Source organism: Hermetia illucens, chromosome 3 (genome assembly GCF_905115235.1).
Source record: "Hermetia illucens chromosome 3, iHerIll2.2.curated.20191125, whole genome shotgun sequence".
Classification (NCBI taxonomy): domain Eukaryota; kingdom Metazoa; phylum Arthropoda; class Insecta; order Diptera; family Stratiomyidae; genus Hermetia; species Hermetia illucens.
In genome coordinates this window covers 27,433,105-27,460,212 of record NC_051851.1, presented here as the reverse complement: position 1 = coordinate 27,460,212, position 27,108 = coordinate 27,433,105, and the positions used below count along the sequence as shown (strand labels likewise).

The following is a 27,108-nucleotide window of genomic DNA, read 5'->3' as shown; positions in this document are numbered from 1 at the left end:
GGAGCTGTGCCATTTTCCGGCCTCCCGGGGACATGGAAACATGAAAGTTTGCCGCCTTTGTCAACTTTTGAAACGCGATCGCACCAAAACTACGCCACTTCACGACAAAATGCAGCCAGCCTCGGACACTAGAATCTGTGCAGATTTATTCTTACCATAAAATGATTCTTCAGCCATAACGATTTTGTTGCTTTTTCAAGATTTTCCTGGAGGTACACGCGTGGGAAGCCGGCTTAAATAACGATTTCACGCGCTCGTCAAGCAGATTCGCAAACTTCGGTTCGGCAAAGTACCGGTGACGCCAGTGACAGTTCAATAATGCGATTGGTAAGCGATCTGACGACGGTGGATGAAGGTTGATTGGGGTGAGTTTGGAAAAGATGTTTTGTTTCGTTAGTCAAAACTGGTTGTTGATGGTGTTTGTAATTACTTTTAGTTAATCTTAAGATATTCAAAGGCCTTGCTTTAGTTTAAAATCTTAAATAGTTATTGATGCACTGTTTGAATAAGTGGAATGAAAGTTTCATTTCTTTAGCCTCTTATACAGAAAAATATTTAGTCGGTTTAAGTATGGGATTTTATATAATAAGAAGATTTAATATCTACAGAGAATGTTTTAATTCTTATTAATATCCAATTACGCAAAAAGCATTCCATTTATTCGTTCAAAAACGGATTGCAATTGTTTATATTAATTTCCCTCCTGAGCGCTAGAGCCCGCCCCGATATCAAAGGAGTGGTCACTGAACGCGGTTGTGTATTTTCAAAAATCCGTCTGACATTTTGCCGACTCCATAGCGGTGCAGGAGAACCATTTCGGCGATTTTATAGTGCGAACGACACGTGTAGTATTCTTCCAAATAGTTTAATTCCAATTTTTAAGTAATCATTATGGAAATGGAATCATTTTATGGCAAGTAGAAAATTAGTTTGAATAGGGCAAATGTGGGATTCGGGTGGCCAAGGTATTCCCTAGAAGAAACCGAATTTTTGGCGCCATGCTTTCACGTTTCCTCAAGAACTTGGTGTAATGGTGCTTGGAGGCGTACTTTCACTGTGTTCTGTTGTTTTCCGCCGGTGTATCATTATTTCTCAATGATTAATGAACTCTATTTTGCTGATTAGGTGCAACATTGACTGTTGACGAACCAGTGGCGCAATTCGATGTTAGCGACGAGGAGAAGGTTCTGGCGGATCAGAAACTTATAATCAAACAAATCATGTTGGGAGCGGATGCGGTTGATGGAGAATTCAATGTTGTCGAGGTAAGCAGAATTTGATTCGTTTGTCAGCGCTTGAGGTTGATATTGTTACTCGAATGGATGTAATTTGATGCGTACATTCCCTCCCCTCAAAATGGGGAAGCATTGCCGGCATAGGTGAAGGCGTTCCTTAAAAATTAAGTTCAAGCGGATTAACTGACAATTTATTTCAGTTACCAGGGATAACACATTTTGGTTAGTTAGAATTAGTGAGTTAATAGAAGGAAAACGACTTTACTGGTTCTGCAGTAGCAAAATTTGAAATGAAGAAAGTTTTCTAAAACCAGGTACTCTGGCCTAGAAAACGGTGACTAACGATGGAGAAATTTCCGATAATATTCTATTACGGTTTTCAATAAATATGAGCCTGTTGGATAAGATATTTATAACTATTATTTACCCAACTGACCGGTAACCATTGGCGGTTACAAGGCTCTATATGAATTCAGAACCTTAAGTAAAAAAGGGGAAACTTCAAATTCGTAATTTTCTTTTATTGGTTCTTAATTTGGACTACGATTTCTTCTTCCTCGTCTTGGTCCTGCCAAGAAAGGGAAATAACTCTGGGCCGTTGGCCTTCGTTCGCAGCTCTTTTATGTTTCTTCATTTACATTTTTTTGTCGTGGCCAACGCGGAGTTTCAGCGAGAAACCAGACACATCGCTCTCACAACTCAGCTGTTGCAAGTCAAAAATGACGCGTCGCTCGCTTCTCTGGAAGTAGGATTTTAGCCGAGCTAAGGAGGCCTTGATCGTCCCCTCGACGTTATAATGGTGTGGGCCTCATTTGAGGACTTTGAAAGGCCCCTCGAAAGGTGGACATGCGTGCAAGATTCGAGATCACTGGGCAATCAGTCACGGTTTTTGCGTGGTTGACTGGCGGAGCCGGGAAACCGGAAGCTTCACGCTTCAGGTATAAAAGGTTTTGTGTTTCCCTATGGGAGGAGCATAACGTAGTTCTCCATTGGCTGGTAGTTGGCTCGAAATGTTTAAATCGCTCAGTTCTGGCAATGGGAGTAACCGCCTAGAACTGAGCGATTTAAATATCTCGGGTCAATGCTATCAGCCAATGGAGAACTGCGTATGAAATTGCTTTACGCATTAACGCAACCTGGATGGAGTGGCATTCAACAACTGGTGTTCTTTGTGGTCGACGTATCAGCGCACGTCTCAAATTTAAAATTTTCTGCAATGTTGTCCATTTGCCGCTCTATATAGTTCGAGAGTGTTGACCGACTCCAAAAGACAATGAAAGATGTCTTGCGGTAATGGAGACGAAGATGTTGCATTGCACTGGTGGCGTGACACGTTTTGATCACGTCCGAAATGAGGATATCGGCGATCGATATGGGGTTGCACCGATCGTGAAAAAACTGCGAGTGAGGCGTTTTCGATGGTGTGGTCACGTAATTCACCCTAACGAGAATTGACTTACTAATATTGGGCTCAATATCGAAGTCAATGGTAAGCAACCAAAAAACCGGCCGAACCAGCGGTGGCTTGATACGCTGGATGGGGATTGGGATGGGGATATTGTTCAAAATTTGCACATTTGTTTATTGATATTCAAACTTTTTTTTGAGGATGTGGAAATCTTCAAAAGATACTGGTCTGGACACACCAGCGTGTGGGATTTTTACCAACTAAAACCACCTCTGACTTCCTTCCTGTCCTGCGGAACCACCGTAAGGTATTACGCGGAGTCAGCTCACTCTAGCTTAGTCACCTTTCTTCTATACGCGGCGCACGTGACCACGCTTTTCTCCTCTCCTCTGCCTTTCGCAATTTGGTTTGGATAGACGTGATCATGAAGTTAACCGCATCCCAATTTTCTTGATGTGCTACCATTTTCGGCACCAGATTTTCTGGTACCAGCACCTCTCCTAGAGTCTCTTCTAGATTCCTCCTTTCTTCCACACGGGAGGGAGGGGAGGAAAGGAGTTGTCAGTTCAGGGAACTCCTTACCGTCCGATCCCTCCGCCGGTCGAGTTCAATTTTCTTCGCAATAAGAGCCCGAACATAATGCTGCCAGCGCTCTTCAGCATCTCTCTGAGAATGTGATCTAGAGAGAGCTCTCCTGTGTCTGCATAAAGCTGCTGACGAAAGCCGTCCCACTTCTCGCAAGAGAAAAATGTGTGTTCAGCATCGTCCGCCACTCCATCGCAGAACACACAATCAGGAGATCGCGCCTTCCAATCCTGTGCAGGTAAGACTGAAAACCTCCATGCCCACTTAGAAGTTGGGTAAGGAAGTAATCAATCTCACCGTGCGTTCGGTTCAACCACGGGTCTAATTTGTCGATGAGCCGCGCAGTCCATCTGCCCCTTGGCTCATTTTGCTAAGAAAATTGCCACTCGGTAAGTTTGCGTTGACGTTCTTCACGGGCAACCACCTCTCTTAAGTTCTCGCTCCTACGCCGGTAGATAGCTTTGCGCTCCTTGGCAAGGAGGGCAACGGGAATCACCCCCGCGATCACCATCACAGCCGGTTCAGAGACGGTGCGGTAAGCAGACGCAACTCGCAAAGTTCCCCGCCTCTGCACTTGATCAAGGCGCTTACGACGCACCTCCTTGCCAAGGGCATCAGCTCATACCTCCGCAGCATAGAGCAGAACCGACTGCGTTGCTCCCATAAGGAGACATCTCCTAGTTGATATAGGGCCCCCGACATTCACCATTAGCCGACTCAAGGCCGCGACTCCAGCTGCAGCTCTGTCCGCTGCTACTATGCTCGAAGAAGCTCATCTTCGAGTCGAGCATTAAACCAAGGTATTTAACCACTGGTTTTGACTCTATAGTCAACTCGACGATTGATATGGGACACAGGATCGGGATTCTCCTTATGGCCAAGATGACTACTTTGGTTTTTTCTCAGCGCAAGGCGGAAACCGTGAGCAGTCATCCATCTGCTTACCCGTCGCATCAATATGCTTTGCGCCTGTTCAACAGGTCGTCAAACAACAAGTGCCGCGACTCTTCGGGCATATCGAGTCTCAGCAGACTATCATAAGAAGCGTTCCAGAGTTCCGACCCTAGGATGGATCCCTGCGCTACTCCCGACGTGATTTCTATCCTTTGCCCTCTAGCGTCTCATAGAGCAGGGAGTGGTCTTTCAGATAATCCCTCAATATCCGCAAGAGATAGCTTGGCACGTGAAATGAGTTTTCGAATGTGCCTAGCATACCTGTCCATCTTACGGAATTGAAGGAATTTCTGACATCAAGCGTTATGAGGAGCACTATCTGTCGAGATCGGCGGCTGTGTGCCTCGGCTCGATGAACCGCATCTACGACCTCCATAACAGCATCCACTATGGATCTCCCTCTTCTGAAGTCGAACTGCCTTGGGGATAAGTCTCTGGCACCGCGGATTGCTTCAGCGAGTCTACTCCTGATGAGCTTCTCGAGCACTTTTCCGGTCGTGTCAAGCATACACAGCGGTCGGTATGCAGACGGGAGCTCTGGGTCTCCTTTACCCTTACTGATCAACGCGAGTCTGGCCACTTTCCAGTGACAAGGAAAAATGCCCTCCTTCAAGCAAGCAGCAATTCTGGCCGTTGGCGGAACACCAGTTTGTAAACTTCCGCTGATAGAAGGCTTGTCGCGCTTGGGAAGCCTCACACGTCGTCGTTATCAGGTTCATCATTGAATTTACGACGGTGTCAGCTGCAACACCACCACCCCCCCGGAGCGGGCCTGCCTGCTCCAAGAGTTTCGACGAACTTTCCGTTGTCCACCCTCGCGACATTCAACAGGCAGGGGAAGCGTCGCGTTATTGCTAGCTGGCAAGTAGCGTTAACCACTTCGAACGCGATGTACTGGTGATCACTTGCCGAGACGTCTTCTAGGACTCGCCACCCGTCTTCGTCTGCAATGAGGGAGAGATTGGCTTGGAAGTGACGATATGATTTCCGATTCTAATACAGGCGTAATTTCTCTTTCGCTTTTGTTTTTTCCTCCGCAAATGTCAGACCAGAGCTCTCTAGTCAACTTTTAACAGCACCGATTGCCTCGGCTGAGTATAACGCAGCATCTTCGAGATGTTTTGCGCCAATAACCAGCGCTATGTCGTCAGCGTAACCAACCACGTACGTCATTGTACCACAGTAGTGGGCCCAACACAGAGCCCTGCGGGAAACCCGCGGAAATAACCAGGGTTACTACTACGCAATATTTGCTGATACGACCCTTTCCATAAATTGCATCTTCGACCAGTAACCAATTTGATGGCATCACTGGTTGATCTGGCCGCCTTGGCTTTCAACAACCAGAAGTAATCTATTATATGTTATCCGGTCTAACATTTTCCCCCACAGTGTCCAAAAGACATATGGGTCTGTATGAGGATGGTTTACTTGGAGGTTTACCAGACTTAGGCAGAAGTACCAACTTCTGCTGCTTCTTTCCGCTGGAAATATCCACCCCTTGCAAATGGGATAGTTCTACACTCAAATATACTCACAGAAGAAGCAAACAAGACCTTTCACTGACTTGTTTATAAATGACCTTCCTTATTTACTGCCGTTTATTCCAATACAGGACACAGCTATCTTCAATCAAACCTAAACATCCTATCTCTGAATTTGTTAGCACTGAATGCGAGCAAATGTTATATTTTATGTTATTCGTCGAAAACTTCCTTTCCGATGCCTATTTATTACCGTGATGGCTAACCTTTAACAGCGATTGATCTCACCAGGATCTTGAGGTTACGTGTGACAGCAAGCTTTGTTTTAATTTTCATTATGTCGATATCCCCTGTTCCTGCCCCTCGTTCTTTCCACCAGTTCATTGATATCCATCCCCCGGTTACCCTTTTTAATTCTATTCTAATATTCTCGAGTATAATTCCATGTTATGGTTGCCATATTATAGAGTTGGTTCAAAGGAAGTTTACTCGTTCTTTCTTCTTCAAAAAGAACCTTTCCTACTCATTTTTTTCCGGTAGTGTCGAAACAGCGGATCTTTTTCATACTGAGAGGTGTCGATTTTCACCTAAACCTTTTTCCATCCCATGAATATTTTTTGTAGCTCTTGGCTTACGTTTAAAAGGATATTCAGAGTAAAAAAAATTTGGCAGGATCACACGCTTACCGCCGAATCAAATATGCTTGATCCAGCACCACTTAATGGCGATTTGCCTGATACTACTTGCGAATCATTCTAGAAGTCTCTAAATGCATACAAGATGCTTGGCCAAAATTAAACGATTCTGCTAAATTGCGATAGACATTGATCACGATCGACTGATTTACCAAAAAAATCAAAAATTCTCGCTTCATAGCTAGATATATGCGGAACACCAACTAACAACGAATATGTGATTTCAATGAATGGACTTAACCAACCGTAACAGAAAACATGTCCCTAGAAGTGTTTCTTATCAGCTGTGGTGCCTTAATTATTTTAATTCATTCATTTTTTGTTTCAGGCTGAAACTCAAAACGTCGACGGTGAGATTATCAAGATCCCAATTGCCGTATTGAAAGCTGGCGAAACTCGCTCCCTGAAGCCCAATATTGAGTTTCCAGCGTCATCCGTCCAATTCAAGCTAGTCAAAGGTATTGGCCCAGTCTACATCCACGGGCAACACATTGTCAACGACACAGAAGGCGAGGAAGATTACATGTACGACAAAGACGATGTTGAAGAATGCGAGGAGGAAGAGCTGGAATGTGGGTTCAAAGCACCACGAGCACCCAACGCCAATGGGAAAAAGGCTAATAGTCATAAGAAAAAATGAATAGAGTAGAATTTAAGGATTTTTCTTCATAATATACTTTTTTAATGTAAAGACAATTTTTTTCTGATTACAACTACCAATAAAAACGTACATTTACTTAATACTGTACAAAAATGAGTCCAAACAAAGATGTAAAGGTTAAGTAAGATTAATTATCTGATCTGATCGTTGATTCGATATTTTCAGCTTTACATAACGTTCTACCTTCCATATTGAGATGAGAAGTCAACATAGAATGAAAATATATCAAAATGAGACGATGTACAAACTTTCCGTTCTGGTTTAGTCAATAAATCATCTTTTTCTAGATAAAAAAAGTCGTTTTTGTTTTAAAATTTGTGAAGTAGGCTTTTAAAACAATTTAATTTGTCCGAGAGAGTTGAAAAACGTAGAAATTCGATTTGAAGATTGTGCTGCATTGGTTACATCACTTTCTATCGAGGCGTTACAGCTCCGAAATAAACTTTGCTTTGTTGCTTACATTCTAGCTACTGATATCTTTTGTCTGGGAACTCTAGTGCCAAACGTGAATTTTAATTAATTCAAAAGTAGAATAGAATGTAAATGCAAAACTTTCTTTTTACCTAATGTGAATAACCCTTCGTCGATCGCTCGGGTGAATTAAGTCGAGGCTTTGGCTCCAATCGATGTCTTTCATTTCTTGTCTTCGTTTCTTTCTATCGAAGTAAGATATGACGCAGCTTGCTGGTATCCAGAAAATACTCGTCAGAACAATCACAGCGACTGATAGAGAAAACAATTACAAATGAGAAGTGAGGAGGTTCCCTTTTTGCTTTTCAGAGGATAACTTACAAACAATATTGTCTTTGAGGAAGCGCAGCACGCGGTTTATATTAATTTCTTCGATGATGTCCCAGAAGCGCTCAACTACGTCTTGGATTGTTTTCTCGCAAAGACCCTATTAAGTCATAGCGCAATCGTTGAAGAAAGCGGAAAAGAGAATAAAAGTCAAACAAGTTTACTTGCCTTGTTACAGAATCCTTGAATGCATGGTGTTCCATCAGCTAAAATATCTGGCGGATCTACAGGAAGACAGCTTTCATTGATGCTTGTGCGGCAACACCTATAAAGTTCAAAAATTACTTCAAACCTGCGACTCTTTAGTTATCTCTAACCTCTTGCAAGCATCCTGTATAACATCACACATGCAGCTCTGCAACCCTTGTGTCTCGCAATACGGGACACATTTGCCTCCACGGCATAATCCCCTTTCCTGGCACTGTGTTCCATCCACCATAGGAGGTGACTTTGGACATTCTGCATGATTTCCAGCGCATCGTGCTTCCTGTTCGCAAGTTGCATATTGGGCTTCTCTGCATTTCACTCCTGCAGGCATGTACTGACAGTTTTGGCAGCAAGGCGAATTCTTGTCACTACAAACAGCTCCTTGATTTCGTCGTAATTTACAATTTTTATCGCAACATGCGTCATTATCTTCTGTTCCCAAGAGACCAGCATCGCATTGTTCGTCACCTTCAACGCGAAGATTTCCACAGAAAGACTCCTCAGGTTCGGAGAAGCAACGGCCTGATTTTGCTTGGAGGACTTTCCGGATGGCTCGCAGTGAGCATGGAGAGAATTTCTGGATAACAAAGAAAAGGCGTAGGTTGCGATACTAACTCGAAGCCAACTTTCTTCTTTACTTACTTTATTATTCACATCATAGCCGCTGACGGAGTAGGTGTACATAAGAAAACTGCCACCCTGTGAAGCACTTGGTGAACATTCTGCAATATCAGGATCGTGTTCTGATCCCCAATTGTGACCGAATTCATGGGCGGTGACCAGATCAGCTTCTCTAGTGATGACTCGTTGCCCATAATGATTTCGGGAGCTACTTAATCCCGAATTTAAATACAAGGTGTAGCCGTTTTTGAAATATTCTGCAATGAAAAGTATATTTTATCGAATAGTTTGATGAGATATTACAGTGGAAAAATGAATATAAGTTCGGGAAGAAGAAAAAACAGAAAGATGAATTAACAAGCAGAAATCTTTTGGACCACTTTAGGTATACGAACTGTATTTTGACGAAATGAAGAGGAGATATATAAAGGGAAATTGAGGAAAATAAAAACTGAACTCGTTCCTACAGGTGCGTTCCTCCAAAATAAAAACTGGACGAAATTAAATGGTTATGAACAAAGCAGTTACTACAATTGAAATTATGAAGTTCTTTGTGGGTTTCTACATATGTGCTAAAGACCTGCATTGGCAATTGGAAATATAATCGAGTAACAGCTGTAGACGATACTATGTGTGTCAACGTTTGTATAAATGCAGGGTTTCAGGATTTATTCAAGTTTTTGCTCATATATTTCAGGCCAAAGGGTATGCTGTTTTTCGATAGATTGAACATACAATGTCGTTACAAACAAGATGATCGAATTAAGTCACAAGCTTCGGAGAAATTCTAGGGCGTCCACCTCAGTCGACGCCGCAGGACGGGCTCCGATCCTGTCATCATTGCCGGCGACTTTAATGGTCATGTGGATGAAAAGGCAGACGGTAACAGGTGCCACGGGGGAAAGGGGTTCGGAGGGCGCAATGAGGGTGGCGAGTGTATAATCGATTTCGCGGACACCCATGACCTTGTACTTATGAGTATATGGTTCATGAAACGATTGTCTCATCTTCCTACATTTTATAGTGCGAATAGTAAAACGCGAGCGCAATGCTGACCACATTGCCTCCTAGTGTACCGTTACGGTCTTGAATGAAGTGCTCTAACACACTTCAAGGCCCTGATCCAACATGGATTGTTGCGCCAACGATTATTATTATTATAACAGTAAAACGCAAATCGACCATATTCTCATAAGACGCCAACATTTTACCACTGTCACTGATTGCAAAGTCGTGCCCTATGAGACCATCGCACCTCAACATTGGCCGTCATCTTGCAAATTAAGCCACCGATAAAACAGCGTGAGGAACGCACTGGCCCGCAGCGCATTAGGTGGTGGCGATTTCATGAGAAGAAAGAAGAAATAATCTCACTCATACGATTAAGAAGAATTGTGGTACCAAATGAAAGACACGATCCACAAAGCGGCCTCTGCAACCCTCGGGGTCACCATGCCGGGTAAGCGGTACATCAACCGAGATAGTTGGCTTTGGAATGACGATGTTAAAATGAAGGTCCGCGAAAAGAAACGCCTTTACCACGAATTTCTCAACGATAAAACACCGGCCAATTGGCAAATTTCTAAGAATGCCAACCGGGAAGCAAAGAAAGCAGTCGCTGTCACTCGAGCGGACCCTTACAAAAATCTTTACGATAAGCTGGACACTCGGGTTAGCGAGAGAGATCTGTATCGACTTGCCAAAAGCCGTAACGAACGTACACAGGATATCGAACACTTCTGTTGCGTTAATGACAAGAACGATATTTTGCTTACCAACTGTCGAGCCGCAACAGATAGATAGCGAGAATACTTCCAGCAACTGAAGAATTTGCTCATCCTTCACTCCCACAATCATTGCCGATATTTGGACCAGTTCCACCTGTAAGCGTAACTGAAGCCGAGGAGGCAATAAAACGAATGCAATCACGGAAAGCCACAGGATCTGACGACATTGCATCTGAGTTCTGGAAAGCGAAGAGCTGGGACCCAACACTGTGGCTCAGTGAATTCTTCAATCGGATTATTCAGGAAGGTAGAACACCATCTGACTGGCAAGAAAGTACCACTGTTCCAATATGGAAAAAGAAAGGTAGCCCAGCAGAATGTTCAAATTACCGTCCGATCCGGTTATTTTCCCATACCATGAAGATTTTTGAACGCATTCTTGACAACCGTATTCGCGAAATTGTTGAAATAACCGTGAATCAAGCCGGATTTGTCAAAAACTGCGGAACTACTGACGCAATACACGCTGCGCGATTAGTCATGGAGAAACACCGTAGGAAGCATCACCCTCTTTGCATTGCATTTCTGGATCCAGAGAAAGCGTTTGACCGTGTGCAACACGAACTCATCTGGTGTGCTTGATGACAACACTTAGTGCCAGAAGAACTCGTGCGCTGGGTTCAATTACTCTACCACGATCCGAAAAGTAAAGTTCGAAGTATGGCGGGTGTATTAAAACCGCTTCGTGGCTCTGTTGGTGTTCATAAAGTAAGCGCCTTCTCACAACTCCTCTTTGTTCTTGTTATGGACACCGTAAACACCAATTCCAACGACACAACTTTTAATAGCTGAATTTTCTAAAAGGAGCGGAACTACACCATGCTCACTGCTTCTGGCAACTAAGATGGGAGATTCTATTACAAATCCCTTTGGAAGAAGCACAAAGCTACGCTGTCACTATCTGAAAAGGTATCGAGGCACTGCCCTTCTGGAGGAAACGACTAGTGGTGAGAAAGGAAATGGGAGTCTGGCGGGTTATGGTTTTGGTAGCGAATAGTTCGAGGTACGAAAAAGGGCCCCGAGAAAAGGTGGTAAGCTATGAGCTAAGTGACACTCCCTTCTCGGGAAAATAGAGTGACAAACTAGTCAATCAGACGAAAAAGCAAGTCATCCCACGGAATATAGGAATGTGGATGGAGGAACTCCTGGACCTCACGGTACCCTAAATTCGTCAAAGACTGAATAGACTATTGGTATTGGATGATGGGGGGTGTGAATAGCGCTTCAAAAAGATTTTTGCGAGTTGCGAGCAAACTGACCAAGCAGGGTCAAGAAATTCACAAATACAATGAAAACGTAAGCTGGATAGCGACAGCAGTGACTCCACTGAAGCAAAGTCAAAGAAAAAAAGAAGTGACAAATCACGGATAGAAGCCCATCATCTCTCATCAAACCGAATGAAGGGAGATCACGTGCAAGTTTTTCGAGAAATCTGCAACCAAACTAACAACTCGCAAAATATCCAATCTATCCGTGGTACTCGCCGTTACACGGAACATCCAACATCCAGCGCCCTATACACTGCTTGCAAGTGATGTTTTTCTAGCATCTAATAGCAAAAATAATCTCGAGCAACTTATCCAAACATGGAATGATCGCCCCATGCAACACGGTCTCAGGTTGAATCTTAATAAAACTGAATTTTCGACGACAGATCCCCATGAAACAGACACCACACTGTTAGCGGCAGTGGCCTGCCCAGAACTGAGCGATTTAAATATCTCGGGTTAACGCTAGCAACCAATGGAGAACTATGTTATGAAATTACGTCACGCATTAACGCAACCTGGATGAAGTGACGTTTCACAACTGATGTTCGTTGTGATCGACGTATCAACGAACGTCTCAAATCTAAAATTTACCGCAATGTCGTCCGTCCTGTCGCTCTATATGGTTCTGAGTGTAGGCCAATTATAAAAGACAATGAACGGCGTCTTGCGGTAATGGAGACGAAGATTTTGCATTGGACTAGTGGCGTGACACGTTTTGATCACATCCGAAATGAGGATATCCGCGATGGTTATGGAGTTGCACCGATTGTAGAAAAATTGCGAGAGAGGAGTTTTCGATGGTATGGTCAGGCAATTCGTACTAACGAGAATTCACTTGCGAAGATTGGTCTGAACATCGAAGTCGATGGTAAACGACCAAAAGGCCGTCCGAAACAACAGTGGCTTGATACGCTGGATGGAGATTTAAAAGCCTCGAGATTGCACCCAGGTCAGGCATTCGATAGAGCCAAATGGCGAAACCGATCACGACGAGCTGACCCCGCTTGTGAACCTGACCAAGGCTGAAGAAAAAGAAGAAGAAGAAGATTCTTTTTAGACAAGACAACTGATTTGAGATAAATATGGGAGACATAAGAGGGGTTATACCAAGTAAAAAAAGCCCGAAGTGTTCTCTAAAAGTTGTTGTTAAATTTGGGCTTCCGCTAATTAATTCAACTAATAATCAAAAGGAAAACTAAACAAATTCATCCGAGGAAACTTTTGAGTAAGGAAAATAATACGCAAACCGAAATAAAAGGCCAGGATAAAATCAATAAATCATTTGTGGAGAATGCTATGGTAGTCAAACAATTTCTGAACCTGGTGTACATATTCCTCCCACAGAATTCCTTCGTGGTGATCCAACGTACGCTAGACCTAAAATGCCACCTTCGAATTTCAAATCAGTAAAAAGGTGAGCTAAGCAAAAGTCCTTATGACTATATTCCCGGGAAAAGACCTTTATGTAGGAGAAAGATGAATTGTTAACTTCTTAACACTTTCTGTGACAAGATGGTTAGAAAAATGACATTGAAAAAAGATGTGCTGTAACCGCTTACCTCTAACAAGTTCCTCACATCCCATTTTTCCCGTATCATGTTGTAATGCGCCTCGCCGCCACGGAGCCGTGTTGGTTCCGAGTGAACAACAATCTTTTTAATAACGAAGCCCATACCTTTGAAACCCTCTCCTTCCTAAGAATAGATTTAGTTAGAACTGGGATTGTTTGTTTGGCAGTGTTTGAAATAGATACAACCTTTCGATCGATCCAAACTGTGTCATTGTATATTTTGTGGACGCGGTCTATTAGGCTTATCTGAAAGGGGTGAGTAGTTTGTTAATTTGGTTAGGGATCTATGGAGGAGCGTGGAGTGCTTACCAGATAGTTGATGGTGGTTTTGGTATTTCCGCCACCCATTTCCTGAAAAAATCGATAGTCGGCAACTAGCAGAAGAGGGCATCTGGTTTTCGTCAAGGAGTAGTCGTACTGCTCCGCTTGCCGCTTGTTTCTGAACGCTGCTTCGGCTGAGTAGTCCTCATCCGACGTGGTCTCGTGAATTGCATCCGACCAGATAGATTGGTAAGTACGCGCTTTGCTACTGGTTGCGTTGTTCATTGCTTCGTATTCTTCATCATGTTCGTGACCATCGTCTTCTATTTCAAGTTCTGGAATGAATGCAAGGTAACAACTGCAACTGTGTCACGAGGAAGTGATTTACCTTTTCCTTCTTTCACATATCCGCATGTGATGGGTGCTCCCATGTCACCATGGGAATGACTGGCTGGCCATGTAAGCACAACATCTGACGCTCGGTATGCGAGCATTAGTCGATCGCCAAGATGAGGAGCGTGTCTCCATAGGGGCTGGACATTCATAAGTAAATATTGATTTTGAACAAATTAGGATATGGAAACAAGGGAAGGTGGGAATAGTACCTCAATATGGTAGGTCTCGTCAGGCAAAACGATGGAACCTGTAAGTAGACCATCGTCGATGTGAACCCTTACTGAGGAGTCACTTTCACCGAACACTCGTCCCGAATAGAAGTTATCATGATCTAAAAAAAGGAAGTTTTGAATACCCTTGCCATGAAGCACCAACAAAAACCCTCTCACCCAAATGGACAACAGTCTCATTCCCATCCCCGTCCACTGTGTACGCCTTAAACTGTTTATGTAACACTTCTCTATGCGGGTTCAGGATCAGTCGAAAGTTCTTCCCTAGCGTGTTGAATTCAACTTCCTTGATGGTGTTGAAGGGATGCTGGCTATGCTTGATGCCCCTTTTGACAATCCGATGGGAAACATCTTCGGCGTGTAGAGTGTCGAAATGCTTGAGTCTTCGATGGAGCGATACTGAAAGGCGGAGCTTTGTATTTTGGGTGGAGCCAGTGAAGTGATACTTACTCGTTCGACTGGTGAGGTTCAGAGTGATGAAAACTATGGATAGTAGCCGGATGTTCATGATTTTCCTAATGAGGATGGCAGCAAGTGGTCAGCGATCTTTGAGTTTTCGACTTTGACAGTAGATGTCAGGAAAAATCGATTTGAGTTGTTTGTTGTTGTTTTGTCTCACGGCAAATTGTATAGTTGTCTCACAACTCCACGTGGTTTTTCTTGTAAACAAAAACGAAGTTGGTGGAATGTTGTCGGTGCAGCAGCTGAGCTTGACACTTTTCCGAGGCTGAAGAGTGGTTTCCCAGAAGCGTACACAAAACGGGCTGAACTTGAGGAGAACTGTGAATTGTTCTTTTATAAAGGACGATACTTCGGAGGGATTCCCATTAGTCTTAAAGCAAGGAGCCGACAATTTATACGTGAGTACACGATGCAATTAAAAGTGTAAAAGCATCTTTTTGGTAAAAATGTTGTAGTTTTCCAAATGGTGTTAAAAAGTTTCAGTAAAGAATTCCTAAAACATTTTAGAGGATACTTTGATTTCAATGTTTCCTGATAACCGCAACAGGATGATGCTCAAAGTGGTTGTTTTCGCATCTTGTTTTGGGATCAAGATTTTCTTCCAAATTGTTTCAGTCCTTCTATTCCAATAAGTAGAAGGTCCCGCTACTTTCATCTCGTTGGTTCATTGTATAGAGGAGCAGTCAGTAAAATCAAATCTAATGATCCCTTGCAATGAGGTGTTCGTCACGGCTCGAATAGATATTGAATTATTCCTAATTCTCCTGAATTTATTTCTACTAGCCATTCTAATCCATCTTCTATTGGAAACAACAACCAATTAGGAAGAGTTAGCTAGAGGGTACTGTTACCTAGGCCCTGGAATTATGATACAACTGGAGCTGGTGTTCGACTTTTTTGCCCCCATTTTCTTTGTGGACAGTTGGGAGACTCGCCCAACTCGAAGCGATGCACCCGTCCCGTAAGGAACTGTGTCAGGTGGTGATTCAATTCTCCGTGCTTTCGGTCGACCCATTTCTCGATACACGGTATCAATGTATGGGTCCACCGGCCTTTGTCAGAGTTATCCCACCATTGTTGCCACCTGCCACACACCTCTCCTCTGATGGCTTTTCGGAAATCCGCATTCACCTCGGCTGGATTTGCCTTCCGTTTTCGTAGAGCCAGTGTGCCTCGCTCACTAGAAGATCTATAGGGATCATTCCCGCGATGACACACATTGCCTCCGTCGACGCCGTCCTAAATGCGCTGCACACCCTTAGCGCAATTGGCCGGTATGCCGAACTTAGTTTCTTCCGGTTGACAGCGTGGTTCAACGCTCCCGCCCAGATCCAGACTTCGGCCCTCCCACGTTAGGCATCATCCTCGTAGGGGGATGAGCTAGCATTTGCCGCCTTCTCCCGCGCATAATCCAAGTGTCGCTTGAAACTCAGCTTGGCATCGATCATCACCCCCAGGTATTTGACAATTAATTTTGGGACGACCTCACGATTACCAACCCGGATGATAACCGTGTTGTTCTTCCTACGGTTGGTAATGAGGACCACCTTCGTCTTTTCGTCCGCCAGGTCTAGCTTGGCCATTCGTAACCATGACTTGATGGTATGAAGGGCTTCATTTGCATAAAGCTCCACATCCTCGGGATGCTTTGGAATTGCAACTATCGCCAGGTCGTCCGCAAAACCAATCAGCGTTGTCTCCTCCGGCACGCGTAGGCCAAGCACTCCGTCGTACATTATGTTCCACAGCAGTGGTCCCAATACAGAACCTTGAGGCACACCTGCTGTCACAATGTACTCCTTCGGCCCGTCGTCCGTCTTGTACCAGAGAAGTCTGTCCGAAAGGTAATTCTCAATTAGCCGATCCAAGTAGCTAGGAACACCCAGTTTGTCCAAAGCGCCTTTAATCCAGTCCCAGTTGGCTGAGTTAAGCATTTTTGACGTCCAGCGTCACCAGAGCACATCACTTGCCCATGGCCCCTGCACTTTGAGCCAATTCCACGACCTTTGCTACTGCATCGACCGTAGAACGGGCTCGCCAAAACCCATATTGCCGCTCTGAAAGACCACCCGCAAGCTCGATGAGAGGGAGCAGTCTGTTGTATATCACCCTCTCCAACATCTTCCCCATGGTGTCTAAGAGACAAATAGGGCGATATGAACAGGGCACGCCGGGTGGTTTTTGGGGCTATTATCTTAGAATACTAGTACCCTTAGGCTTGGATAAGTTTCCTTTTTTTCCGGGATTATTTTTAAAATTTTTAAAGTTTTGTTAGTGTGAATGTCAATTTTTTGTACAATTTTGGGGCTTTGTCTTTAATGAATTTTTCTATGGGTTCTATTTTTAGAGTAAATACTCTTTTCTGGGTAAATTCTCTACCTTTGCTATAGGCCGATAACGGCATAAATAAGTAAATTGGGACTTTGAGTTCCACAGAGTTTCCCTGGACCGGTACAATATTTTTGGGTCAGCGATTCTTATTTTTCTTTGGTATGCTCGCCGTGTATACTGTGTATAATAGTGGTGAAAGGGGTGATCCTTGAGGTACTCCTGCCTCTATCCTTCTTTCGGTTGATTGGTGCTGCTCGACTGCAGCCCTAAAACTCCGTTCTGTAATGAAAGATTTGATTAGTTTTATCAATGAATGTGATATATTGAATTTCTCTAGTTTGGCTACGAGGCCTGCGTGGCAGACGTTATCGAAAGCCGGTCGATTTCTGCTTATTTAATCCGTTGCGAATGTGCTGGGCTACTCTGGTCAGTTGTAACTCGCATGAATGCTCTCGTTGAAATCCGAATTGTTCCTCTGGGATGATGTTGAGGGCGGCGAGTTGGTCCTGCAGTCTGCTATGCATTATCCTTTCTGGAATTTTTCCTATTGTTGGTAGTAAGTTGATGGGCCTCCAGTTCTGTGGGAAGGTTGGATTCTTTCTCGGTTTTGGCAGAAGGATGATGATGGACTTTTTCCATGTTTTTGGGTAAGTTCTAATTGAAAGCACTGCAATTATGACTTCGATGATTAATTCTGCAATGTTGTTCGGCACGTTCTTGATGCACTCGTTTGTTATCTTATCCCAGCCTGGGGATTTTTTGTTGCTTAGTCCTTGAATGATGCTTTGGACTTCCTGTTGGTCTGCTTGCAGTTGCAAGTGTTCTCTTTGTGTTGAGTCGTCTTACGTCTCCATTTCTGACTCGTATTCGTGCTCAAATTCGTCGCCCGATGTGGTGTTCTCTCTGAACTGGAGTTCGAGTGAGTTCGCGAAAGCTTCGATCTTGCCCTCCTTGTAGAATTCTAGGCCATTGGGACCATGCATTGTGGGCATTCGTCTTCTCGAGCCCCTTTTGAAATAGTTGGTCAGCCGCCAGAAGGTGTTGTTTCCTGGTTCTAAGTTTTGGGAGCCGGTAATATTGTTGGTCATTTGCTTCTGTCTCCGTTGTGCTCTCCTGTTTGGCTGAAGTTATGTGGGCGGTTAGGTTTTGGATTTCTGTCTCTACCTCTATGTTTCCAGTTTTGTCATTGTGGTGTATTGTGTTAGAATGTGGCGGTAGGTGTCCCAGTTTGTGTTTTTGATCGTTTTCGGCGGATTTTAAATATATATGTTGTATATTGAAAATAGCACCGGTTTGTGGTCTGATGAGAGGTTGTTCAACACATTGATTGTGATGTAGTTGTTGAAGTTCTTTGTTAGAGCCACATCGATTATGGGGCCGGTTGTGCTGCGGCCATAATGTGTTGGTTCCTCCAGTGCGTGAAGAGTTGCTCCATTTCCGTTTAGGAAAGTGAGTAGCTCGATATAATTTTTATATCTGCGGGTCCTGTCCTGGCCTCGATGATTGTAGCTTGTGATTCTATTGATGGTGACTGTGGTTCCTCCTCCACGGTCGGTAAGTCGGTTGTTTCTGTATATATCGAAGTTGGGTATTTTTAGTGGGTCTGTTGTTTTGAGGAACGTTTCTTGGATGAGTAGTATGTCTACTTCTGCCTCGTAAAGGAATTCTTTCAGTTCTCCCATTTTTCCTTTTACGGAATTTGCATTCCACGAGAGGATGTTAAGCTTGATGCTTTCCATGGTGATTCTTGATTGGTTGCCTAGAGGGATGATGCGATCCTTCAGTTGTGCGCAGAGTGCCCAAACTGCTGGCAGTTGTGGCACTGCAATTGAGATGTTCTCGGTTTTTGTGATTCGATTTGCACAATTAGGTGGCAAATCGATTTCATGTTGTAGATACCTGTTTCGTTTTTCGGCATTAGATCTTTAAGGGGCTTGGATGGTCCGTTTTTCGTTTTAATAAAGAAGCACTCAATTGGGTGGAAACCCTGCTCTTCGAGGTCTTCTTTTACATCCTGTGGCACTATTCTCTCGAGTTCTTGGATGATAATATTAATATTCTTCTCTTCTGGTAGAAGATAGGTATGGAACTGAATTTCCTGTTCTCTAAAGGACTTCGTCAGTTTCCGGTGGTCGCTCGGCTGTTCTGGAGTTATCCTTACATCGAAGTGTACTCTCCTAGCCTGAAGGAAGTTCATTTTCCTCTTTCTGAGTTCCTTCTCTATCGCGGGCCATTTTGATGGTTGCCGTCGAGTTACGGGTACCGTACCTTTCTCTTGTTCTTTTGCCTTAAGACTTTCTTGTCATGTTGGCTTCGGTTGTTTTGGCGGTGATTTTGGCTTTTCTGGTTTCTTTATTAGGGGCGGCAGCGTCGGCACTGGTTTCGGTGGCGGCAGAGGTGGAAAGTCCATCTTCCTTCACATCTTCCTCCTCTTCGGTGGCGTTATCGGTGGGCATTTCTTCTTCTGATGAAGAGTTACTATCGGTGTCCGACACTTGTGGGCTCTCGATCCGAATCCTTTTGCCGTTCTCTTTCTTTTCTCGGTTTTGCAGGTCGGGTGACTCCTGCAAACTTTTGATGAGGGCTGTTAGACTCTCATTTTGCTTTCTTTGCTCCTCTATTTCTTTCGTGACAGCAGCTAGTAAGCTGGCGATCAAATCGTTTTCTCTGATTTGGTTCGATAGTAATCGGACCTCTGGGGCTTTCTGGGCCCTTGCCTCCATTTTGGATTCTTTTTCCGGCTGAAAATCACTTAAAAATGTTATTTTTAAAGAAAACTTCCACACTTATCACTAATTCACAAGGTTCTTTGAGCCTTTACATAAAAAGTTGTCCACTGCTGTAAAAAGAAATTAGTTAATAATCTCGAAATTTTTTTTACCAAATTGCTGCGCTGCTGTCCAAAGACCTCTGCTCTGCTCGGCTGCGCTCTCGAGAATCTGGTACCTAGGGCATTTCATTTCATTTCATTTTATTATTCCAATAGTGGCTTACAACTAGACAATGATTACTTACTGCTAGCTTAAATAACGGCTAATTGATCCTAACTCTAGCAAACGGGTGACTATTACATAGTTTGGCCAACCCGACCTTCTCTGTAATTCTACGTTACTGTGTATATTATTCTTTATATACATCGATCTTGACAATTTTATAACTGAACTTGGCTTTTTCAAAAAATGCCCCCGCACTAAAGGCGCGAGAAGGTTGTAATTTACTTACTTAACCTAGTTAAAAATAACTTAACCTAACTTATTTTAACTTAACCTAGCTTAATCTAACATAAATAAATACTTAACTAACATCTACAATAAGCACATTACATTTTCCTGCGCTTAGCCTCTATCCAACCCTACCAGGCAGGGAGTGTCAGAAGAATTTTGGGTTTGAGGGTTGAACACACGATTTGGCATGGCCTTAAGTATGTGGCCAATGGGGAGGTGCTATCCTGTTGGTAGAGATACCGAATTAATGGGTTGGGGTGGTCCTTCGTTCTTTCGAAGAACTTTTCCAGTAGGGTGAGAACGTATTCTCGAAGTGGTTTCACTTTGGCTCGCCTATACACTTCGGCCTTTTTGCCGACCTTTTTGATCTTCCAATTGTATGACAAGCCTGTGTAGTGTCTAAGGATTCGGAGTTCGAATGCCTCACATTTTGCCATGGCATTGTTGGAGCATGAGATCCAAGTTGGTGCTCCGCAGCAGATAACGGGTTTTATCAGAGTTTTATACAGGGTCAGTTTGGTTTTGGTGCTGAGATCTGCTGTCTTGCGAAGAAGATAGTAGATGCAACTGACTGCACCGCGTGTCTTGCTGATAGCGAGCTGAAGGTGAGGTTTGAACTTGAGGAGTTCATGCAGTTTTACTCCCAAGTATTTGATCGAGTTAGATCTGCTCAGTGTGGTGTTCCCGATTCTCATTTTCAAGCGTTTAGCTTTCCTACGGATGCCTCTAGATCCTAAGTATACAGATTTTCTCCTAAAAGTGTAGATTTGCGTTTTTCCCTCGTTTATTTTGATTCCCCAACTACGGCAATACCTGAAGAGATCTACAATGTAGTTCTCAACCGCTTTGGCTGCCCTGTTGGGGTGCGAAGATAAGCGTGTCATCGGCGAATTGGATCAGTTCGACGCCATTATCGGGGATTGGAACGTCAGCTGTGAAGATATTGTAAAAGGTTGGTCTAGAAATGGATCCTTGCTGTACTCCTGACGTTAGCGGCAAGAGATCGGAGAATTCATTCCCTACGCTGACAAAAAAGGTCTTCGGAGGATTCTTCCCTCGAACGCGACTAAGAGTTCGCGATTTTTCTTGCTAAGAACTCAAGTCTCCGAGGAATACATGAGGACTGGCAAGATCATTGTCTTGTACAGTAAGAGCTTTGACCCTATACCCCTATACTTTGTCTTGCCTTCATTGATATGCAGCCGAAGATCTCGCGCCTATCACCCGCCTGCTCGATCTGGATGAAGGTAGTTTGTACGTCTCGGGTCGTTCTTCCCATGATGTCGATATCGTGGGTGGACTTTAAGAGGATCGTACTCCTTGCATTTACCTTAGCATCATGGATCACTTTCTTGAGGGCCAGGTTAAAGAGGATGCATTATAGGGCATCCCCTTGTCATAGACCGTTGTTGATGTCGAATGGTCTTGAGAGTGATTCTGCTGCTTTTATCTGGCCTCGCACATTGGTTAGGATCAGCCTAGTCAGTCTTATAAATTTCGGCGGAATGCAGGATTCTCTCATGGCCGTGTAGAGTTTTACCGTGACTATCATAGGCGGCTTTAAAGTCGATGAAAAGATGGTGCAACTGATGTCCATATTCCAAGAGTTTTTCCATCGCTTGCCGCACAGAAAAAATCTGATCTGTTGCTGATTTGCCTGGAGTGAAGCCTCTTTGGTATGGGCCACTGATGTTCTGGGCGTATGGGGCTAAAAGGCTCAGCCAGATATCTTATAGATGGTACTCAGCAACGTGATGCCTCTATAATTGCTGCACTGTGTGATATCCCCCTTTTTATGTATCAGACAGGTAATGCCTCGTTACCAGTCGTCAGGCATTGATTCGCTGTCCCACATCTTGACCATAAGTTGATGAATCACTTGGTGTAATTGGTCGCCTCCAGATTTAACCAATTCGGTTGTAATTCCTTCGACTCCTGGTGACTTATGATTTTTAAGCTTATGAATTACACGGACTGTTTCTTCTATACTTGGTGGCGGCAGTATTTGTTCGTCGTCTTTAGTTGGCGGGACCTCCAACTCGCCGATGTTCTGGTTGTTCAGTAGTTCATCAAAGTACTCAACTCATCGCTATAATATGCCCATTCTGTCGGAAATCAGATTTCCCTCTTTGTCTCGGCAGGATGAGCATCGAGGTGTATGAGACTTCATCCTGCTGACTTGTTGGTAAAACTTCCGCGCCTGGTGCGATTGCTACCTGTACTTTTCTAGTTCACAGATTTGTTGGTTCTCCCAGGCTTCTTTTTTCCGTCTGTGAAGTCGCTTCTCCACTCGACGGAGTTCGTGATAAGTCTCCACGCGTGCCCGCGTTCTTTGAGAATGCAACATTACTCGGTATGCAGCATTCTTACGTTCCGTAGCTAGCTTACATTCATCGTCAAACCAGCCGTTCCGACTCCTTTTGTGGCTGGGGCTAAGTATGTTTGTGGCCGTATCAATGATAACGTTCTTCAGGTGGTTGTGAAGATCATTTGTTGATGCTTCATCTCCAGGTCCTCTGTTGACTGCGGTTATTGCGGCATCCATTTCGCCCTTATAGGTGATGCGGAGGGCTGTGTTGTGAATGGCTTCGGTATTCACTCTCACCTGATTACCAGAGGGGATTGTATGTGGCGTCGTAATTCGAGCTCGGAGCACTATGCCAACGAGATAGTGGTCCGAGTCTATATTGGCCCCCCTATATGTTCTGACATTCATCAAGGCTGAGAGGTGACGGTGTTCAATCAGCACGTGGTCAATTTGGTTGAAAGTGGTCCCGCCTGGAGAGGCCCACGTAAGTTTGTGGACCGCTTTCTGCGCAAACCAGGTACTTCCAACAACCATTTCGTGCAATACTGTTAACTGAATAATCCGCAGTCCGTTATCATTGGTATATCTGTGTATGCTATGGGAGCCGACGTATCGCCTGAATATGGGCTTCGTCCCTACTTGACTGTTGAAATCTCCAAGTATGATTTTGATATCATACTTGGGACAGGCTTCGAGGGTTCGCTCAACTGCCTCGGAGAAGGTATCCTTCTCCGACTCTGCAGTGTCCTCTGTAGGGACATGCCAGGAGAGCTGGAATGCAGTGAACGACATGGTAGGACGGATTCAGTGCAGATTAAGAGAGACAGAGGAGCCGAGAAAGGCGCGGTTGCGAATGCGAATGCGAAGGGAGAGGCGAGAGCCATGTCCACCCGCGATGAAATACTTTGGTAGTTCCACGGGGAAGAGGACAGGAGTTAGGGGGTAGTTTTAGTGGGTAAAAATCCCACACGATGGAACATGTGTACCAGTGCCTTTGGAAGATTTCCACCTCCGGATAAAAAAGACAGGCCGACAGACAGACACAGACTCGATTCTAATAAAATAATAAAAGTTGAATGCCAAGTGAGACTCACAATCATTTGAATTGCCGTCTAACACTGACAGGTATTATTCTTTTCGCAGCTGTATATGCACTTCTCGATAATTGTATATTTATAAATATAATCAAATGTTGACAACAATTTAATGCATTTAAAATATTTCTATTTTCCAGACGATGCAAGGAAGAAAAGAGGATAAAATGTTCCTCTATGGCCGTTTGTGCTTACTTCTCGACGAATCATTAGTACCAGAACTTCTACACGACATAGACACTCATTACATTCAAGATAACTACTACGATGTGTTCCGGACCAATTCGTTAGATCCTCAGCTATCGGAAATCTTTGCCTTATTGTCTGATCAGCAGCATTTGTTATACAAGACAGAATCCCGTGCATTTGATGTGATTATATACATTTTTTGCTCTGTTTCAGGTCTATATTTTCATATTTTTACAGCTTCGTCGTCTTCTGATATTGCTATTATGTGAGCAAACAGCAAGTGGTACTATCTTCCAGACTAAGATAAAAAGTTACTTGAATAAGTTAAACGGGCTGGTTGCAAAGCATTTTCAGAGAATATTACATGACGATGAAAATGTGGTTGATGCAGTTTTCGATTACTACAAAGGGAAATTGCGGCGGAATCATTGGAAAAAGGAAATTGGTTCAATTCATGGTTTCCAAAGATTTTGTCAGGTGAGGGTTTATTAACTTCGGCTTTTCAACGAAGTACATCTTTTATTTGTTGTTAGCTACACTATGAACTGCATGGGAACCAGCTCAATAAAGACCAATGCCTATTCGCTTTGTCAGTAGCTCATCTTTTTGAGGAACACTATCAACCTTCTTATAAAGAGATGGGATTCCGTTTGATAAATACAGTTCTCGACGCTACAGTAAGTCCCCTTTTATGAAAGAGTATGACGTATTGTTTGCGAACTTTATCTTTCAGCCAGAAGATATCCTTCTTGATTCAAACGTACACAAAGTCCTTTACCATATTTTATTTAGAAATATTCCCAAAATGTTTAGTGTTGCTGGAAGCTTTATGCTATGGCGTTGTTTGTGCAAATGCATTGCGCTGATGAACCCCTCAGATTTTTCAAAGGTACTGGATATTGTAGCTTGATTGGAAATCAGATTTTCATGTGTTTTCCCCCCTTTCAGTGGGTTGAGGTTGATGATGTTATTGAAGCGGTAATGCGTAAAATATCGCTAGAACCAGACTCAAGTGTTTGTTGCTACCAGTTTGGTATTTTGTTGCAACTCGGTTTAGACAACGCAACAGAAATAAAAGACTTAGTTATTATTGACGATATCCAAAAATTCGGAGCTGATGAGGTAGATTTCGCTACTCTACGCCAAGCCTGCAAGAGTCAAAGCTTTAAAGTATATTATAAATGGGCCAAACGGTTGCTAGAACTGTTTTTGGCGGAATCACATTTGTTGCTAGTAGAGAAGGGAAAGGCAATCCAGATGCTGCGGGTAAGTATATAGCTTTCATTTTAAGAGTTTACAAACTAAATTGAGTTTTTTTATCTGAAACAGGCGATGCACACTTGTTATATAGTCTGCATCACGACCATGCCTGTTAAAGTTTGTGAACCTCACTTGATACCATTCCTAGAAAAGTTTATACTAGTTCTGATGGAAGTTATCATTAATTTCAAAAAGGATTCCACTATAGTTCAGGTATGATCCTTTAACAAGGGTTTGGAACTCAATCTGATTTGAAACTTCCAATATTTCAGCTGGTCGAAGAGTTTTTGACGACAATTTCACTACATCTGGGCGAAGAATCATATCAGCAGCTAATGAGTGAGGAGGCATCGGAGATGAAAATCAACTTAGAAAAGTTATTGAAACATTCTGCGTTTGGCAAAAGACCACTTCAAGGAGAAACAGATTCTCAACCAGGAAACTCCGAAATTCCGAATTGCCCAAATCCTGCACAACTTTGTATATAATCCGTAAAAATAAACTTAGTCCAAAAATTTAAATATTTTTTTTTCTAGTAAAAATTTGCAAGTACAAAATACTGAATAATAATAATCGTTGAATCGTTGGAACTCCGCCGTAGCCGGTCCCAAGCCCGGTTGTTGTGGAGGAGGGATGGATAGCTTCAGTCTGAATGGCTGTACGCCACCGCAGCGTCTCAGGGGGTAGGTGGGGAAAGTGCAGGAACTTTGCAGTCTTGCAGATTACTCACTGAGGAAGCTATCCGCACACCTGGCCGCTAGGGATAAAATGCACCACCAAAAATGAGAAGAAGAAGAAATTTGAGGTCCGGCACGGATAACCGGTGGGAGTCGTCTGACTTGGTGACTGGGTCGGGCTCTCGTAATGGACAGCACGGCGTCGAAACCACTAGTCGCGAGCGGTTCGACGTCTAGGCGTCGCGACGACGAGTATAGTTCCGCCTGCTGGAGCTGTTTCGCCACAATCTGTGCCGACCACTTCAGCAGGTTCGCGTAGGCAGCGAATGAAATGGAACGAAGAAATGAACCTCTTCATTATCCGTTCCTACTACGAAATAGCGGCGGGTACAACATATTACCGCCCCTTGTTGCACCAGAGATTCGTCGAGCGTTTCCCGCAATTCATGCAGCGAGTCGCAGACCAGTACCGCTTTATTACTCGCAGCGACACAATTCCGGCCACCATCAGGGAGCGTGTTCGACTTGAGATCATTGGGGAAACTGGTGACCGAGAGTCGATGGGAGCAGAGGCAGCGGTATCAACAAAACCACGCCGCACTGCAGGTAACAGTTCCAGTACTCGCCGAAGCCTCTTCTCCGCCGTACAGCTGAGGTTTCCGTTGAGGTTTGGGATGAATTCCAAAGAGCGTGTATATAATTCTCGGATATGGATCCTTTGCATAGACCAGGTATTCCCAGGCTCTATGCATTTCCAGGAATTCCGGGAATTCTATCTCAAATCAATGATGAGATTGCATCTCGGCTGCGTGCCGATATGTCGCTGCTGCAACTACAATCACTTGTGTATTGTGGTGCAGTTACGGCTGTCAGATTGCACGGTCAGAAGATTCGCTTTCGTGTTGCTTTGATTGACCGAAGAGATCCACCATGGAAAATTCGTTTGGAACGTCGGCGGGACTCACTAAGGCAGGACATTGATTCAGATCAGCTCTGGCAATGCCAGCAGACGGGTGAAGAATAAAGTGCAGAGGGTTTACCGGAACTATGCCATCCCCAGTGAGACATCCGTAGTTGAAATTCTGGACACACTAAAGCAGAAACTTTCCGTCATATGCAGTCGGTTACGATGGTATGGCGAAAGTCATTCTAGACGTGTCCAGAATGCAACATACGCGAGGAACCAGTGGAGCTTTTTCAAATCTCTCAACGAATCCCAACAGAGCTTCCAGACAGTACAGTTTTCGGTGACGGAAGCGAAAGAGTATTGGGGTGGACTTTGGGGGTTTCTCGCCCAGCATGCTGAGTGGATTACCGCCGAAGGAACCCGCCATGGCAATACGCCTAGCATGACTTTTGCGGATGTTACCGAAGAGGAATTTCGACGAGCCATAAACAGC

The 27,108-nt window shown here is 43.9% G+C and overlaps 4 protein-coding genes across 5 annotated transcripts in view; 2 read left to right on the top strand and 2 right to left on the bottom strand.

Annotated features, from left to right (window-relative positions):
* The window catches only part of LOC119650622 (nucleoplasmin-like protein), a 31,005-nt gene extending 30,688 nt beyond the window's left edge, over positions 1–317 (bottom strand). Inside the window, exon 1 of the mRNA XM_038053512.1 lies at positions 156–317. Coding sequence (XP_037909440.1) covers positions 156–177 — 22 coding nt within the window. The 5' untranslated portion in view covers positions 178–317. The remainder of the gene's footprint in view (positions 1–155) is intronic.
* LOC119650621 (nucleoplasmin-like protein) lies at positions 241–7,102 on the top strand. Of its 2 annotated transcripts, none has more exons than XM_038053511.1 (3): positions 241–365; positions 1,126–1,265; positions 6,690–7,102. In XM_038053511.1, exons 1-3 carry the CDS (start codon positions 350–352, stop codon positions 6,999–7,001), a joined length of 468 nt encoding a protein of 155 aa, XP_037909439.1. In that variant the 5' UTR covers positions 241–349; the 3' UTR covers positions 7,002–7,102. The 2 variants fall into 2 exon arrangements, with proteins under 2 accessions (XP_037909439.1, XP_037909438.1); XM_038053510.1 differs by lacking the exon at positions 241–365 and adding an exon at positions 714–913.
* Positions 7,103–7,255: 153 nt separating this feature from the next.
* LOC119650619 (ADAM 17-like protease) lies at positions 7,256–14,722 on the bottom strand. Its single transcript, XM_038053508.1, has 14 exons — positions 14,614–14,722; positions 14,323–14,562; positions 14,143–14,264; positions 13,926–14,070; positions 13,586–13,872; positions 13,463–13,522; positions 13,266–13,400; positions 13,027–13,165; positions 8,670–8,905; positions 8,138–8,604; positions 7,989–8,085; positions 7,815–7,920; positions 7,586–7,745; positions 7,256–7,515 (listed from the first exon to the last, which is right to left on the bottom strand). The coding sequence occupies exons 1-14, from the start codon at positions 14,669–14,671 to the stop codon at positions 7,479–7,481; spliced, it is 2,289 nt and encodes a 762-aa protein (XP_037909436.1). The 5' UTR covers positions 14,672–14,722; the 3' UTR covers positions 7,256–7,478.
* A 143-nt stretch (positions 14,723–14,865) lies between these two features.
* LOC119651609 lies at positions 14,866–25,552 on the top strand. The gene is made up of 8 exons (XM_038055262.1): positions 14,866–15,023; positions 23,723–23,953; positions 24,009–24,248; positions 24,305–24,448; positions 24,505–24,660; positions 24,720–25,037; positions 25,101–25,244; positions 25,304–25,552. The coding sequence occupies exons 2-8, from the start codon at positions 23,726–23,728 to the stop codon at positions 25,517–25,519; spliced, it is 1,446 nt and encodes a 481-aa protein (XP_037911190.1). The 5' UTR covers positions 14,866–15,023; positions 23,723–23,725; the 3' UTR covers positions 25,520–25,552.
* The last annotated feature ends 1,556 nt before the right edge of the window (positions 25,553–27,108 follow it).